The sequence below is a fragment of the Castor canadensis genome, chromosome 3, assembly GCF_047511655.1.
Source record: "Castor canadensis chromosome 3, mCasCan1.hap1v2, whole genome shotgun sequence".
In the NCBI taxonomy this organism is placed as follows: domain Eukaryota; kingdom Metazoa; phylum Chordata; class Mammalia; order Rodentia; family Castoridae; genus Castor; species Castor canadensis.
The window spans coordinates 161874311-161891226 of NC_133388.1; the positions used below are offsets into that span (position 1 = coordinate 161874311).

At 40.4% G+C, this 16916-nt stretch overlaps 1 protein-coding gene across 3 annotated transcripts; it reads right to left on the minus strand.

Annotated features, from left to right (window-relative positions):
• Positions 1–212: 212 nt before the first annotated feature.
• Znf706 (zinc finger protein 706) lies at positions 213–6246 on the minus strand. Of its 3 annotated transcripts, none has more exons than XM_020180537.2 (4): positions 5995–6246; positions 2796–2932; positions 1301–1408; positions 213–514 (listed from the first exon to the last, which is right to left on the minus strand). In XM_020180537.2, exons 2-3 carry the CDS (start codon positions 2928–2930, stop codon positions 1313–1315), a joined length of 231 nt encoding a protein of 76 aa, XP_020036126.1. In that variant the 5' UTR covers positions 2931–2932; positions 5995–6246; the 3' UTR covers positions 213–514; positions 1301–1312. The 3 variants fall into 3 exon arrangements, with proteins under 3 accessions (XP_020036126.1, XP_020036128.1, XP_020036127.1); XM_020180539.2 differs by lacking the exon at positions 5995–6246 and adding an exon at positions 5678–5929; XM_020180538.2 differs by lacking the exon at positions 5995–6246 and adding an exon at positions 5660–5929.
• Between the last annotated feature and the right edge of the window lie 10670 nt (positions 6247–16916).

Sequence of the window (16916 nt, forward strand, 5' to 3'; positions counted from 1 at the left end):
AGCCATTGTTCAGCCTAGACCATCAGCTGCCCATAAACTCATGTGCACAATTTTAATGAATGAGTCTGCTCTAGTTTAAGGAACCTGCCACTCAGCTGAGAAAGGGAGATAAGAACTGCACTTGCAATTCTAGCTGATGGATTCATTAGATTTTTATAAGGCAAATAATAAGGAAAGTTAGAACAGAATTTTTAGAACCATTTGTCCTGTGATGTTGTAAAATCAAAGTACTACTTTATTAAATGAGTTATTTTACACAATATGAACATCAATATAATTACAATTGTAAAAAAATTTTTTATAAGAAGGATGGACTGATTTTCAGATTTCCAAATCAGAGTCAACTGTACATTTACACAGAATTGTCTTTGCATGAAGCCCAAAAGGGAACAGCATAAAAATGAGTGTTTCTGTAGCCCCTTTATTTTTGCTGATCAACAGTTTGTTAGAAAAGCAGCTGCAGGTTTGTTACCTAAGGTCTGAGACAGTAGAATCAAAGGTGTCATGAATTCACCTACAAAACATAAGAAAAATTTTCAGTGAGTATAAATACTGAACAAATGCAACTTATATGCACTTCAAATGCCTAAGATGAAAGACTACCAAGTCAGTCTCTGATAGATTTGTTGACTGGATTTTATAAACAGATCTTTGATGAATTTACTTTAATAAAAATGCCTGGGCTGAGGTGTGGCTCAAGAGGTAGACTTAGCAAGAAAGACCTGAGTTCAAAGCCAAGTACTACCAAAAAAACCCCAAACACTATTTAGAGATAAAAAAAAAAACACACAACTGCACAAAATGTGTGAACTGATGACTTTAAAGCAAATACATGCCTGTATTGTGCTCTACATTTTAATACTTAGAAGCTCTGCTAAGCATCATAATTAAAGCAACTGTAAAAATGTGCTCAGGAAATTGGTCTGCATCATTTCTGGGAGGAACACTCCTCAAATACTTTTGAAATAACTATTTTCTTGTAGCGAAATCTCATTCTTGGCCCAAGGTTGGCCTGAATATACTCATTCTCTCCATTTTTTGGTTATAGTAGTAATAACTTGGATGTTTCAAAGACATGGGAAGGAAATGATCTGGGAAAAAAAGACTTTTAATAATCATGAAGTATTCTATAAACTGTAACATTTGTTAAGCTCCAGTAATGAAGTTAAACATTAGTTTAAGAAGGGAAAGTAATAAAGTCTTAGCCAGGAGGCAGAAATTAATTTCAGTTACAGAAGACAGTTTTGCGTTTATATTCAAACCTGACACTAACAAATCAATAGAAAAGAAGTTCAATTACCTGTAAACAATTTTATGCCTGAACATCAGCCAATTCTGGAGGAAGTGGAGTCTTAGGATGCTTGCTCTCAAAGTGCTGCTTGAAGGTCTTAGGGTCTGGCATTTGTGTCTAAAAATTGCGGAAAAAAAAAAAAAAGTTAAGACTTTATGTATGAAACAAAAATGTGTTACCTTTTAAAGCCCTGAACTTGCCCTTGATGGACAATTACTACAAAATGCTTTTAAATTCCTACAACTTGGGGGGGTGGGGGTGGAGGTGGCCCAAATAATGTATACACATATAAGTAAATGTAAAAACAATAAAATTTTTTTAAAAATCCTACAACTTAGTGGCAAGCATATGAAGAAGGACCTTATGAATAAAAAAATTCTAACAGTCCCACATTTCAGATATGAAGAGAAATGTGACACCGAACACATTATCTCATTTACAGCAAACAGGTAATGTTACCTTCCTTCTCTTAGAACCTTCACGGTCATCTTTGCTACTGCTAACCTCCTCATTTGATAGGATTAAAAAAACCCTAAAACCCAGAGTTTACTTTGCCAGAGATGTTTTAACCCATACTACATATTTCAGTATGACTAAAACAAGGTATATAGTCATGATTTCCCTCAGCAAGGATCTTCATGTAGTTATTCTTCGACAAGCCCAATTACATAAAACATGAAGTAGGTTTTGGTTTCAAGTTTTTAAAAATACGAACTATCCTTGTATATTTAGGTCACAGTACTTCTTCATCACTAGCCTAATGAAATTTATTTTTTGCCTTCCCTCTTTTCAAGAGAATCACAAGCTGCTCAATTTCATTACTGTGAGGGTACCAAAGCTCAATATAAACAAAATTTTTAATTTAATAGTCTACTTAGTAGCTTGGAAGACCTGTACAAATCACTCAATTCCCATGACTCAGTTTACTATTCTGTACAATAAGAAAAGTACTGCAACTCACAGGGCTGTTGTGTGGATTAGTGCCTGGCATATGGCAAGCACTCCACAGTTCCTGTTCTTACTCTATTCTTCAAATCTATAAAATACATTAATTCTATTAAGAGCCTCATATGGTAACATGAATATATTACATAGTATAACATACACCCCAACTATGGATTTAGGGAAGGGGAGACAAAGTTGCTTACATAACCAGAAGCATGTTCACCAGCAGGATACACATCTAAAGTAAGAATGGAGATGTGCTTTCCTTACAGAGTTTAAAGTATTCCCTTATGAAGACACCTATATTCTCCATTAGGAAAAGAGACTTTACTTCGTCCACTGCTTTTCCCTAGCACCTAGAGAAATCAGCCTGGCCACAAGAACCACATAAAAAGTATTTGTTGAATGTGGCAAGTGAAGATGGATCCCCAAAATAACCAGCTCCCCAATCTACCATTTCAAATAAACCATCTATTTTGCCATAGTTACAAAATTTTAACCTATACAAGTCAATTTACAGAAAAAGAACTGCCCACAAGAAAGCTACATCTGCCCTTACCCTACAGACTGTACAGGTATATATTAAGGCAGCTTTTGCAGCAGCCTTTTGGTCATGTCCTTGTTTCTTCTTTTGTCCAGCCTGCTTTTTGGCATTTTTCTGCTGAGACTGAATCTTCTGCTGCCCACGAGCCATGTCTAAAAACAGAAGTTGAGGCATTAGAGTAAGGAGCACAGTATTGTTTTTAGAGCTGAAGTCTTAAGTCATACAAATGTTCAGCAACTGCATGGGTTTTCAAATTCTCACACAGAATGCTACTAAGCTGCGAACAGGTACAACTACTGTGAAAATCTGGCAAGTGACTATGCAATTACCCTCTTGGTATATAGTCAACAGAAATGCAAATATGTGTATATCAAGACAGGCACAAGAATGTTCAGAGTACCTGTTCCCAAACCAGAAACAGTCCAAATACCATCAATTACAAAATGAGTACATACCTTGTATGTGTATTAATGTATATATACAAACAACAGATACTATGCAGCACTGAAAAAGAATGACTATTTTAAGTAAGATGTTTGTATCTCAATGTTAAAGGAAAGAAGCCAGTTACAAAGAATATAGGTTGCACAAAGTTCAAAACAGGCAAAGCTATAGTGAAAGAGGTCACCTTGACATTTATGAAATGACTGAGAAAAGACAGGAGGGGGATTCATGGCATGCTGAAAATGTTCTGAATTTTGAACCAGGTGATAGTTAGCAGGTGTGTTTACATGTACAAATTCATTGATCTGTATGCCTGATTTGTTCACTTTACTGTATGTTATCTTAAAAAATTTGCCAAAAACACCTGTCTCCCCTATCATTTGATTACTATGCAAAGGTACTTTTTATGACTTGTGATTCTTACAACTTTTAGAGAAATAAGAGCTGTCAGCTAATCCTTCTAAAGGAAGTAATAATGAGGAAATTGTTCTCTTAAATGGTTAGGTTTCATAAAACTACTATACCATTTCAAATTTTCTTTAAAAGTTGATCTTTGTTGCCTTGCTGGGTAAATTATAAAACAAGACTGAATTAGTTCCCAGCTAAAAGAATGAACCTGGTGGATGAGTACTAGTTGGAAAGTACCACTTTATACTACTGACAGTCTAAAGTGAACATGTGAGTTAAAAATAATTAAGTCACTAAAAAAAGGTTACTTTTACTTTCCTTTAAAATTAAGACTTTTATTACCAATGCAAGATAAGGCTGTTCATAAAAGGTCTACAAATGAGTCTCCAGTACTTTTGATATGTTGAAATTGGAGCCTAAGTAGAATTCCTATGTAAGGTTTTGACCAGCACTGTAACTGCATTTTAAACTTTTAAATCATCGCAGGACATGAACATACAAGGATCAACATGAACTTCACCAGGAAAGAGTGCTGGCTGTTTCTAACTGGAATCATGATTAATTAATGGATATAGCGTCAAAAGCATTTCATGGGAACAAGTGAGCTTCACTCACCATTCCCCCAAAAGGGAAAATGAACAAACAGATATACTGATTGGACAATTTCCCACTAGCATTTAACAGTGAACTGAAAGTCTGACAAAATGTAGAAGAGGATCAATGTTTTTCTAGAAAGCCAGCTGAACATCTTACCAGTTACAAAAATGTTTAATATGTTAGCCTAATGTAAGAACTCATCCCCACCATACAATGGCAAGTATTACCAGCTGTGTTAATCCTTTAAGATTAAACTTCCATTTTGTTTTTAAGCCAAAGCCTTATTAATTCCCAGTCAAATGGCATTATTTCTTAAAAAGCATGTGTGGATGATAAGTGTTCAACACGCAGACATAACAGTGTTTCAGACCATTCTTAGTTTCAATGTTTTACTATCAGGACCCTATGTTAGATTACTTCAGCTTGCCCATGCATCTTAACTCTTTCACACAATGTATTATTTTATATATGTTAAGACACTGCTTTTGTGGACAACCCTTAAACTGTTTTACATTTCAAAAAATAATCTTAAAAAAATGGCAGACCACTAATTCCAGAAGTTCCCTTCCTATCTAGACTTTACCTATTTTGCTAACATTTTCATGCAGTGATCTGTACAAAGCAATGTCTGGAGATGAGAATTATTTTTAACTTTTGCATTTCGAACTTCTCCTAAAATATAACCTTACCCAATAGTTTTAATGCATTTTCCACTGCCTCCCACCAGTAACAAAAAAGACCTAAGAGCTTTAAAAAGAACTAGTAGCTATTTGTTCTTTCTCGAAAACAAAAAAGTTAACACTAGGCAAAGGAAACTGCATCAAATACTTTTAACTGCAGTGAGATGGGCCCCTAATTTCTGACACCACACTGCATTGATTTCCTTTCTGAAAGCAGAAATGCAAATTAACAAACCACCTGCTTTTGGACAGCTCAACTTAGGACTTGTTCTCAAGCCAATCGAATTTTCTGCGAAATCTTATGCATAACTGCTCCTTGACTAAACGCGACAGGCTAAAGCGCAAGAAAATCGTTTACAAATAACTGCTCTTGGGATTTTAATGTAGCGGGGAAGAGGTCGCAATGAGGGGAACAGTAAGTCGAAGGAATGAGTTGGAAAACGAGGAACTCCCGCAGGAGGCAACAAGTTAGTCCTGCCCCCAAAGATCCCTTTAAAACAAAACAAGTTATTAAAAGAAAAGGTTTTGGATCCAGGAAGTAGGCTCTTTCTCGTAACCATCTGAGAGGAAGAGGCCCAGGCAGTGCTCAACATCCTGACCCTAGTTTTTAAACATCCATGTGGGGAGAGGACTAAGGTCCCCTCCACCCTCCACTTCACCCACCCCGGCGCACGAGTCTCAGACCACCTCTCCCGCGGTGACGACCTCCCCCTCCTTCCTGCCACCAAAGGCCACACTGTCTTCACCTACCCGCCAGGACGCACGGACCTGGCAAGAGACGCGCCTCCCGGACAAACCCGGCCCCTTCGCCGCGGGAAGCCCGTCCTCGAGCCACCGGCCAGCTGCTGTCGCCAGCGGGATAAGGTTACCGCTCCGCTCCCGCAGCCAGCCTACGACCCGGCCACCTGCAGGGCCTGGCAGGCGCCCGAGCTCCCCCTCCTTCTCCGCGGCCCGCGTGGGACCGGCCTCACCGCGTCCAGGGAGGCCGGTGCCCTTCCGCGCCCCACGCCGCTCCCCGCCGGCTGGCCCCCACCCCGGTTCCGGCGCGTCCTGCGGCGCCAAGCACCGCCCCCGCCGCCGCTCACCCGGGCCGGGACAGTCTTGCGTCTGAGAGACCGCGCGGCGCGAGAGGGCCGGGGAGGTCACGGAGGGAAGGAAGGGGGAGCGCGCCCAGCAACGCTTCGACCTCCTTCACCCGCCAAGGAAGGGAAAGAGGAGAGCCGGGAGCACAACAGCCCGCGCCTCGCACGCCCGCTGCCACCACCGCGCGCACCCACGGCCGCCTGAGCCTTAGGCAGGCCAGCCCTCTCGTGCCCGCGCACGCCGCGCCGCGCCGCGCTCCCAGTCGCCCCAGCGCCGCCTGCGCCTCGCGGCCCCGCCCCCTCACTTTCCTGCGGCGGCCTCCCGCCCCGCTCCCTTCGCACGCCTGCGCCCTTCCGGTTGCGTGGGCCAATGGCAGCTCGTCCCTATTACATAAGCGCGAGGGGGCGGAGCTTGACGGACGGGAACTGTAGGGGACGTCGCTCTCTGTCCCCGGGCGCCCTTCTCCCGCGTGCTCCTTCTGGGCGGTGTCTAAGCCCGGCCCTGGGAGCCGCGTGAGCTCGGTCTTGGCGGCAACGCGGCCGCGGTGTGTTTCACAAGTCGCTCGCTTGTTTGCTCACTCAGCCGGCGGGCGGCCCCGTCTTGGCCCCCGCGGCCCTTCTCTCTCGCCTCCCTGGCTGGCGTGCCTGGCTTGGCAGTGCTCCCGCATGCACCAGCTGAGGCGGCGGGTCCAGAAGAGGAGAGCCGAGGCTGTGCGACGTGGGTCACCCGCCACGGGCGTGGCAGGGACTCCCGACCCCAGTGAAGCCAGGGTGGGCTGCCCTTACCTGGGACGCGCAGCCTTTGTTCTCTCACCAGCCGCCCCTTACTTCACTCCCGCGAAAACCCCAGTCATTTTACCGACTTGGGGTTTTAAGTGAGTTCGAGATTTAAGGCTCAGCGCCCCCATTAAATTGATGGCCAGGTCTCCTTGACCGACTGACTCCTTACAGTATATTGAGTTGTAATACTTTTGGGAAAGAGTTAAAATTGTTTTTCTCTCTCTTGATTTGCAGGCACGGCAAAAAAACCTGATTAAGAGTGATGACGATTTTAACAATTATTACATCTGATTATCAGAAGGAGCATTTTAGACATGCACTTTATTCTACATCTCTAGCCTACATTGGTTTCTAATTAGAGCTACTGATCTCCCCTCCCCCTCTTCCCCACTCCTAAAAGGAAGCTTTTATATTTGTGGCATTTGATGTTCTCAACTGGCCTATAACCTCGAGTCTCCCAAATTTTCTGGTCAATGGCCAGGAAGTGTTAATTGAGTATGAATATATCCAAGTTTAACTGGATGGGGATGTAGTTACAACAGAATTGTTACCTAGCTAGGAGGGAGTTAGCTTTCTATTGCATTTGAGTGGGATAAAATGCTAAATGAAATGCGTGTGTGTGTGCAGTTCCCCTCCTCACCTTTCAGCTTCTCTTGCCTTTACTTTTCACAAGCTCCCTTTCTCACTGCAGTGTAAATTACATGTTTAAGTTTTGTTAATGTCTCTTTGAACTAAGTTGTAAGCTTGTTTTTCACACCATATGCCCAGTGACCAGCAGTGTTAAATGGTAGATGTTAAATAAATGGATATTGGCCAAATGAACGGAATGTGTTAAAGGTTTTTAAATTGACATATGAAGCCATAACTTAATCATTAGTCACCATAGCTGTAATAAACTACTCTAGCTGATACTGGGGTGAGGTACATGGAGAAGATGGGAAATGCAAAAAACTGACCAGTGAGCAGTGGAAATCTGACTGGCAGAGGTAGGTCTGCTAGAGAGGGACTTCTGTTGTGGAGTAGGGTTAATATGTTGCTTTTCCCCACAACCTAGACAAACACTTCGTAAAAGCCAGTGTTTCTTAAGTTTTTGAAAAGCTGTGGACTTTGTCCCCAGAATGTTCATATACATGTGAATTCATCCCCACGGCAGGGTTTCTCAATCTGAGCCACTGGTATTTGAACTAAATGACCCTTTGTTACAGGGGTTTGTTCTGGGGATTGCAGAATATTCAGCAATGTTCCTGCTTTCTAACCACTCCATGCCAGCGGCACCTTCTGTTCAGTTGTTACACTAAAAATGTCTCCAGATATTGTCAAGTGGTGGTGGTGGGGGGTCAGAAATCCCTGTGGGTAAGTACCATTGCCTAGAAGTTATGATGTAATGGTAACTTTATATGATGGTTACGGCATTTGACATATGAAGGGAAAATGAAGAAAAAGAGTGGGTAAAATTCAGCATCTGTGAAGTGACAGTAAGTGAAGAAAGGGAGATCGATGAGTTTTATTACCAGCTGATGTCCTGCTTATGTTGTAGGAATGTGACAGCAAATGGGATACAAATTCCTTAGGAGGATTATTGTATACATTTCTGGCTTTAATTGCTCAGTACTTCTACTGACTCTTTTCCTTTTCTGCCTTTAGGCAGTTACCCTAAATTAATATGCAAGACACACTTACTTATTTTCTATCCAAAATCACAATCAGATTTCTGAAGACCCTGAAGGCTTATTCATTTATTTATATTCGTGTAGGATTTTCTTGAGGCAAAGGAGCTGGTGAGTAATCAATGTGTTATTTCTCATAAAATAGATTATTCTGAATGGCTTTTCTCCAATTTATCTGGCATGTAGATTAATATCCAAATGTAGTAAAGTGCTTGATTCAGATTTATTAGTGAACTTAAAAGAGACAAGGTCCTGTCTGGGTAGGGCCTTCCCTATGGTGACATACAATAGCAACAATAGCAAATATAGCAATAATGATAACAATAAATTTAAAAATATTTCCTTTGTTGGCTTTTCCTCTTCTATTCAACTTCTACTTGTTGAGATTTGTTAGGCTGCAACCTAGGTCCTCTTGCCTTCTCTGTTTTTTCCCTAAAGGAATTTCATTCACTGTTGTGGCTTTAAATAGCAAACTTCAGATGACCCCCCCCACCCCACACGTCTATGTCTAGTTCCCACTTCTCTTCTGATTTTTTTTTTTTTTGCCGTACTGGGATTTGAACTCAAGGCCTACCCCTTGAGCCACTCCATCAGTCCTTTCTTGTGTGTGATCAGTTTTTTTGAGATAGGGTCTCGTAAAGTATTTGCCTAGACTGGCTTTGAACTATGATCCTCCTGATCTCTGCCTCCTGAGTAGCTAGGATTATGGGCATGAGGCACCAGCACCCAGCTCCCACTTCTGAGTTCCATATTGAAATATACATATGTCTACTGCTCATCACTATTTTACTGTTTTATAGACATCTCACACTTAATACCTTTTAGCATTGAATCTAAGAAGCCATTGATTGTAAGTCATATTTATTGTCCACTAAGAAATACTGCCAGCTTAACTATAGGATATGCTAAGATACTCTTGATTATAAGATACATCTCAATTTCAGAAAGATTGAAATAGTTTTTAAAATTAATATCATTTAGTGCTGTAGCTTGGTGGAACATGAGCTTAGTATGCTGAAGGCATGGAGTTCAGTCCTCAGCCCAAGAAAACAAAATGTTCTTTGGTGAAATGAGCTTTGGTTGGGGTGCAGCTCAGTGGTGGTGCTTGCCTAGCATGTGTAAAGTTCCGGATTTGATTGTCAGCACCAGAAACAACAATAAAAAAGGATAAACATGGAGCTACTATATGACATAGCAATTCCAATCCTAGTATGTACTCAAGGGAAATGAGAACACATATATGTATGTGTGTGATTTAGAGTAATGAAAAGTGAAATATTGAAAATGTTCTCCACTAATACACACAAATCTACTTCTCATCCAGTCTCCTACCTCAGTAGATGGCATTACTACCTACCGGGCTAACATTTTGAAGCCTGGTCATTCATCTTAGTCAGCCCTAGCCTGGTCCTGTTCCCAGTTCCTCAGCTCCCAGTTCCAGTCATTTGCCAAGTTACGTTGATTTTACTCCAAAATATACACATTGACTGTTAACCCCTCTCCATCTCCACTGTCATTACAATAAAGCACATCACCATCTTTTATCTAGTTGGTTTGGGACAATAATCTACCAGGAAGTAGGGAACTTTTCTGTTCTCCTTTAATACAATTATCATCAGACAACCAGAATGATCTTACAAAAATGCAAAACTGCTCATGAAATTCTGTTTTTAAATTCCATGCCACACAAAACAAAGCCCAGTATTCTTATACCAGCCAATAAATCCTTGTCTGGGCCCCTGATACTCCTCTCTCTTGCTGTACTCCAGCATCTTTGGTCTTTTAGTCCATCAAATCAACCAAGCTACCTCAAGGATTTACCGCAGGGCCTTGGTAAATCCTGTTCCTCTCATGGCACAGTCCCTCCACTGTGGTATTTTATAGTTATTCATGAACTTCCAGCTTAAGTATCTTGTCCTCAGAGAAGCTTAAATATCTGTTCCTTCCTGGGATTGATCTTTCCTCGGGCCCCCATTAAAATGAGGATTCTCCTGATTTAGTACTCACAAAGCACCCTGCAGTTTTCATCTTTAGACTTTATCATGTGATGTTACTTAATGTATTATGTAATATTATGTATGTATGTATGTGTGTATGATGTATATGTACATAGTTCTCCCTAGGTATCTTTGAGGAATTGGCTTCAGGACCTCTGTAGATACCAATGTGTGTGGATACTCCATTCTCTTCTATAAAATAATGCAGTGATTACATATATGCTGTCATGGCTTGGATCTTAAATGCCCCTCAAAAGCCATGGCTTGGTCATCAGCCTGTGGTGTTATTGGAAGGTGGTGGAACTTTTAGGAGATGGGGCCTAGTGGAAGGGAGTTAGGCCACTGGGGACATGCTCTCACAGGGGATATTAGGACCTTGACCCCTGTCTTTCTTTTTGCTTCCCAGATAGAATTTAGGATGTAAACAGGCCTCTTCTGACTTGCACTCCCGCCATGATGTACTGTTCTACCACAGGCCCAAAGCAACAGGGCCAAGTGACCATGTCTGAAACCTCTGAAACTGTGAGCCCAAATAAATCCTGCCTCCTTTTAAGTAGATTTTCCATGTATTTTTGTCACAATGATAGAAAGCCAACCAATACACCTGTATACTTTGAATCATCTCCATATCACGTATAATACTAATGCAATGTAAATGCTATATAAATAGTTGTTGTACTATTTATAGTATAACATTAAAGAAAGTCTGCACCTGTTCAGTATGGACAGGTTTGTGCAGATGGTACCAAGGGCCAGCTACATATGTAAATTTGTAGAAGGTCTCCTTTCCATTTGATTCCTAAAAATAATGATATGTAACACATTTTGCCTACTCTCTGCCAGACACAGTTACATGTGCTTTACTTATTTTTATTCATTTAATCCTCCCCACAAAATAATCAAGTTATCCAAGATCATACAGCTGGCAGGTGGAAAAACTAAGATTTGGCTCTTGGAAGTCTGGTTCCTGAGGCTGGGCTATACCATAAGGGTGGTTTCTACATGTGTTTTTTTTACCCCTCTGTAGCCAGAGCTTAGCATAGCACTTTGCATGATGTAAATATCCATGAAATACTTATTGAATGAATATATGCCTGGATGATCCCTCTGAACTAGGTTAGGAGGCTTCCTAGGTATCTCAGACCTTGCAGTACCTCCCTAAAAATAGTAATTATCTCACTCTGTTGAACTTGCCTGTTTACCTGCCTACACTAGTATAGATTTTGAGCTCCCCGTGGTCTTGAGCTATGTCTTCTTAACTAGCATCCAGTGCAGCACCTGGCACAGGATAGGTAGTAAGTATCTGTGAGTGGATGAATTACAGGTGGCAGATGATGAATACAATTACAACTGTCAGTGACTATTGATGTGGCCAGTATTTGAACATGAATGGCCTTCTCGACCAGTTAAAGATGGAGGCTTGAACACATGCATTTACCTCTACCCTTTCTCAAGATCCTACTAAAAATAATGATAAAGGAGCTTATAAGAAAGCATGAACAAAGAAAAGGGGCCGGATGCTGGTGGCTCACACCTGTAATCCTAGTTACTCCGGAGACAGAGACCAGGAGGATCATGGTTCCAGACCAGCCTGGGCAAATAGTTTGTGAGACCCTATCTCAAAAAAGTACATTATAAACTGGGTTGGTGAAATGGCTCAAGGTGTAAGCCCTGAGCTCACACCTCCAGTTCCCAAGGAAAAAAAAAAAAAGAAAGAAAGAAGGGAAATCCACATAGTAAAATTTTGGAAGTTGTAAGGCAAGTGGGCAAGTGGTAACTGATTTAGGAGAGAAAAGGGTTGGGGGTGGCTACCAAGCATAAGTGGGGGTAGAAATTCTCTTTAAAAGCAGGGATTAAGTAGATGTTGAAACTGAATATAGAGAAACCCTTCCCCCTTCTTCTTTGTCTCAGCCCTGAGCATGGGAGGAGATGTTCTTTTACCTCAAGTCACAAGATTAGAAGAGGTTTCTTGGGGATTGGGATCCAACTCAGTAGAAATACCTAAAGATACTGATAACTGGGGCTTTCCGCTGAAACAATTAACCCTGCAATGCAGCCATCTGAAAAGTGCTACGTACATCCACAAATCTTCCAATCAGTTCTCTAGTGCTGTGATATCAAATGTGATCAGACAGCCAAGGATAACCAGGCATGAGAGGAAAGGCTCTTCTATGAAACACAGAGACTCTACACTAGAAAACAAGGGAAAACAGCAACCTGAGAAAACAGACTATGCTGGGAGAAGGAAACTTCAGGAGAACCATCAGAGAGATACTGACTTCAAAAAGATGACAACATGGTGCATTCTGGATGCTATTTTAAAATAAAGGAACAAAAACAATAAAAAAAGATATGAAAAACATTAATATTTATTCATCTGCTAGTAGAAATGTAGGCTCAGTGAGAAGGTTGTGAGTAAAACTGATAAGGTCTAGAAAGTAGTATAAAAAGGTAGAGATAGAAAGCATGAGAAAAATAAAATTAAAGGATAATTTCAGGAGGCTCAACATCTAGCTGACAGAAATTCCAGAAAAGGAGAACAAAGAAACCAGTGGAGAGGAAGTTTTTTTTTTAAAGAGTTAATCATGAAAATTCTACCATGCTGAATTTCAGACTGAAAGGTCTGAGTGAGTGAGTGAGTGCCGGAAAATGGATGAGAAAAACCCACACCAAAGCTCATCTGAATGAGATTTCAGAACACCAGGAGCAGAGAAAATAGCCTATATTTTACAAGAGCAAAAAATAAATTAGTCATCAAAGAATTAAGAATCCGAATGGCATTAGACTTCTTGCCAGTGATATTAAATAGATAATAAAATACATTAGAGAAAGACAAAAAAAAAGTACTGAGCTATTTCCATCTTTGAATCCATCATTACTGAGCTTACTGGAGAATGAGCTCCACCAAGGTAAGGGACTAAATAAGGAAAATGGGACACAAGAACAAGGAAATAAGGATCCAGCAATGGAGGAAATATGCAAGAGGATGGAGAGCCCAAGATGGCAGCCTTTAGCACCCTACAAACCAGCCAAGATCAATTCAGAAGAAATTTTTAAGTAGACAAAATGCATTGTGAGTGTAAACTCATGAAGAGACTGCATAACTTGGATTTAATTTGTAAAAAGGCATTGGGGGTAAAAAGCCAAGAATAAGCAAAACAATTGTCAGCTATTGGGAAGATTAAAAGTTGTACAAGAAAAACAACTTCATCATCATGCCTTCCGTGGCTCATCAGTGAATAACATTTACAAAGTGATGAAGATGTAAAAATGGATCTAACCATAGTTCTAAGTACAAATAGAGTTTCTTGAGAGGATAGAGAAATGTAGTCTGTTCTTTGGGTTTTTGCTTTTTGTTAGTTTTTTTTTTTTTTTTTTTTGGTGGAACTGGGGTTTGAACTCAGGGCTTTGCACTTGCAAAAGAGGTGCTCTACCACTTGAGCCATTCCTCCAGTCCATTTTACTCTGGTTATTTTGGGGATGAGATCACATGAACTATTTGCTCAGGCTGGCCTTGAACTCTGATCCTCTCTATCTCAGCCTCTCAAGTAGTTAGGATTATAGGCTGAAAAAATGTAAAGTCTATATGTGCGTTAGGGGGGAAGGGCTAAAAGAGAGCCACATCATCATCTGTTATGGTGGGAGGTCTGTAAATAATGCCTAACACTGTAAGGAAAATTCAAGAAATAATAGTGTAAGAATGTTATGTAGGGATATACATAAATACCCGAAGGCTAAAATAATTGTAAGGAGCTGCTGCTGAGGAGAGGGAACTTGGCAGGTGGAAACTGGCTGCTTTTCATAACTAGTGTCATAGACTAGTTGAATTTTTAAAATGTGTGCATTTTCGTTATAATAAAACCTAAGTTAACAAAACAATTTTTATTTGCAGTAGTTTTCTAACTGTGTTTGGTTCTAGGCAGTATGAATGTCTTCACAGTGCTCTGGACTTCAGAAAGGTAGGTGAGTAAGTTCAGGTATTAAGATAAGTCCAGGTATTATTAGCACCCTTGGCATCTCCTGCAATTAGACTTCTCCTTTTCATTCCAGGTAAGGGTATGCTGCCTGTTCCACCACTCCACTTTTCCAGTTCCCCGCATACCACCCTTATCATTAGACTTTCAGACAGCTGAATAAACTGAGGATGTGGTCATTATTGCTGCTCCTTTATTACTTTTAAGAAGGGAGGTAGGGAACAAAACAAAACAGGAAAATCAGGAATGGAGTGATTCAATCTTCTCCCAGCAGGAATTCTCATAGGTGTCTTTTGGATGAGGGCTTTTTCCTTGATTTTAACCATAAAGTTGTCTTGATTTGATGGATAGTCTTGAGCTTTGTCTGAGGTTATTGACTGTGGTGGTGACAGCAAGATGATCACCTACAGAGAAATCTCTCTTGTGGTGTTTCCTAATCGACAAAGACTTAAAACACACACACACACACACACACACACACACCCCTCCAAGTCTGTACCCACAACCACGTCCTTTTTCTAATTCTCATATGCCATCCAATATTTCCTCCCCACTAAATCATTCCAGGGCCAGGTACCAGGCAATATTAGTTTGGAAGAGAAAAGATAATAACAGAAAAAAAATTGTTACACTCTGAAATGTAACCACTTTTTGGTTGAGTGTGGTTATTAATGCTTTTAGTTACATACTTAATTATATTCTATATTTGATTTTAGTAGTACTTAAACCATTAAGGCCCATGTTTAGTGACTTGTTTCTCAGAAAATGAAAGAGTTGATCTGAGTGCCTTCTATGACTTGACTCAACAGGAATTTCAGAGGCTGTAAATGAACTTTCTTTATGAAAGGCAGAGTAAAAATCACTCAACAGTCCATTTGTATGAAAATATAAAACCAAGACCATTTACTATGTACCTGTAAAATAAGAATGAAATTTCTATATTCCATAGAGGAGGACTAAGTGGTTGGGGAAAAAACAAAATAACAAGAACTAAGGGGAAATATTTGTTACAACTTCCCTGACTGGATTTACCATGCTTTTTTTTATGATTTGACATTTGGGAGTTTCTAGACCCTTGGGGAGAGACTAGCTAATTCCTTAAAAGGATACAACTTGCTTAGGAATACACTTTTTGTATGCAAGCCTACTCAATTCCCAAATCTGTATGCACAACTAACTCCTTTTTCTAACTCTCACAGGCTATGTCAATATCTTCTCCTCACCAAATCATTCCAGGGCCAGATACCAATAAGAGTCCAAAAGCCCAAAGCCTACTGAAGTTATTCCAGTTGGCCAACCTAAACTGTTCATTCTGCTTTACATTCACCTGGGAAGCCCCCATAAAAGCTCTGCACTTGATCTTCCCCTCTTCCCTGCTTCTGCCTCCTGACCTAATGCTCCCCATGTGGCCTTGGTCTGACTTGGTGTGTCTCTTTCTCTCAGGAAATGCAATTAATAAATTCTTTCCATGGCTTCTTTGTGCTATCACTCAGTCACCTCCACAAATTAAAATCCCATGAGCACAATGAGAGTGACCTACATTCAGTTTTGTTTTCTGTGAAGCCTGGAGGAATGCCCTGCTTTCCACAATTCTTACAGCTACAGTGGGTTGGTTCACTAGCTTAGGACATCTTAAAATTGATAACTTGATCTTTTAACTCAGCCCCTGGGAGGGCCATGTAGCTTTTCAATGTTTCATGATCACACATCAAACCCCTAGTCTAGGCCAGATGCCTCAAAACTAAATAACTTTTGTCCTAAAATATTATGTGATAGAGACTAAGGGAATGGAGAGTGACAGACAACACTGCAGCTATTATTTATTTCTTCTACAACAGTTAGTCATAGAACATGCTCTATTGAGGCTAAATCCCTAGAATTCTCTTCCCATTTAAAAGCCAGTTCACTATTCCCAAAAGCCTTCTAAGATAATCATAACAGCTATTATTTATTGGGTACCTGTTGTATGTCCCTAACCCTCACATCAGACCTTCAGAATAGATCCCATCAATTTATTGATGAAAAAATTGAGACTCCAAGAGATTTCTTGCTGTTCCAAAACTAGACAGAGAGCTGGTGAGGACAAGAGCCAAGATTGAGAATTTAGATCTATCTGACTCCAAATTTCAACTTCTTTCCCCCACACCAACCTGCTTTGGGAATGAATGCTAGTGTGCAGAATTACTCTTCCCTCTGGTTATGCACCACTGTTACCACGTATCTGACTTAAAATAGCCAACAGTCAGTACCAAGTTTCTTTCTACCCTCATTAGTCCACCCAGTTACTTTTCTGGGTCGCACAGGAAAACATTGTCTTTGGCTCTTGTTTTTTATTGTAAAAAATGAAAAATTTGGACTGGATTTCTTTTGTAATAACAATCTGGATTCTTAAAAGATTGTTATAACTTTGCTAAGTATAATATGTGAGAAATTTATTGTTTATACCCTTCTTATTTCCAAAGTAGATTTGGAGTACCTAATACCTAAGTGTTAATTTTATTTAACAG

Bases quoted from the DNA above. Each gene is read 5' to 3' on its own strand.
- Znf706 (XM_020180537.2), bottom strand. From the start codon at position 2,930: ATGGCTCGTGGGCAGCAGAAGATTCAGTCTCAGCAGAAAAATGCCAAA. The intron at 1,409-2,795 runs GTAAGGGCAGAT...CGCAATTTTTAG, and splicing joins ATACCTGTACAGTCTGTAGG to ACACAAATGCCAGACCCTAA.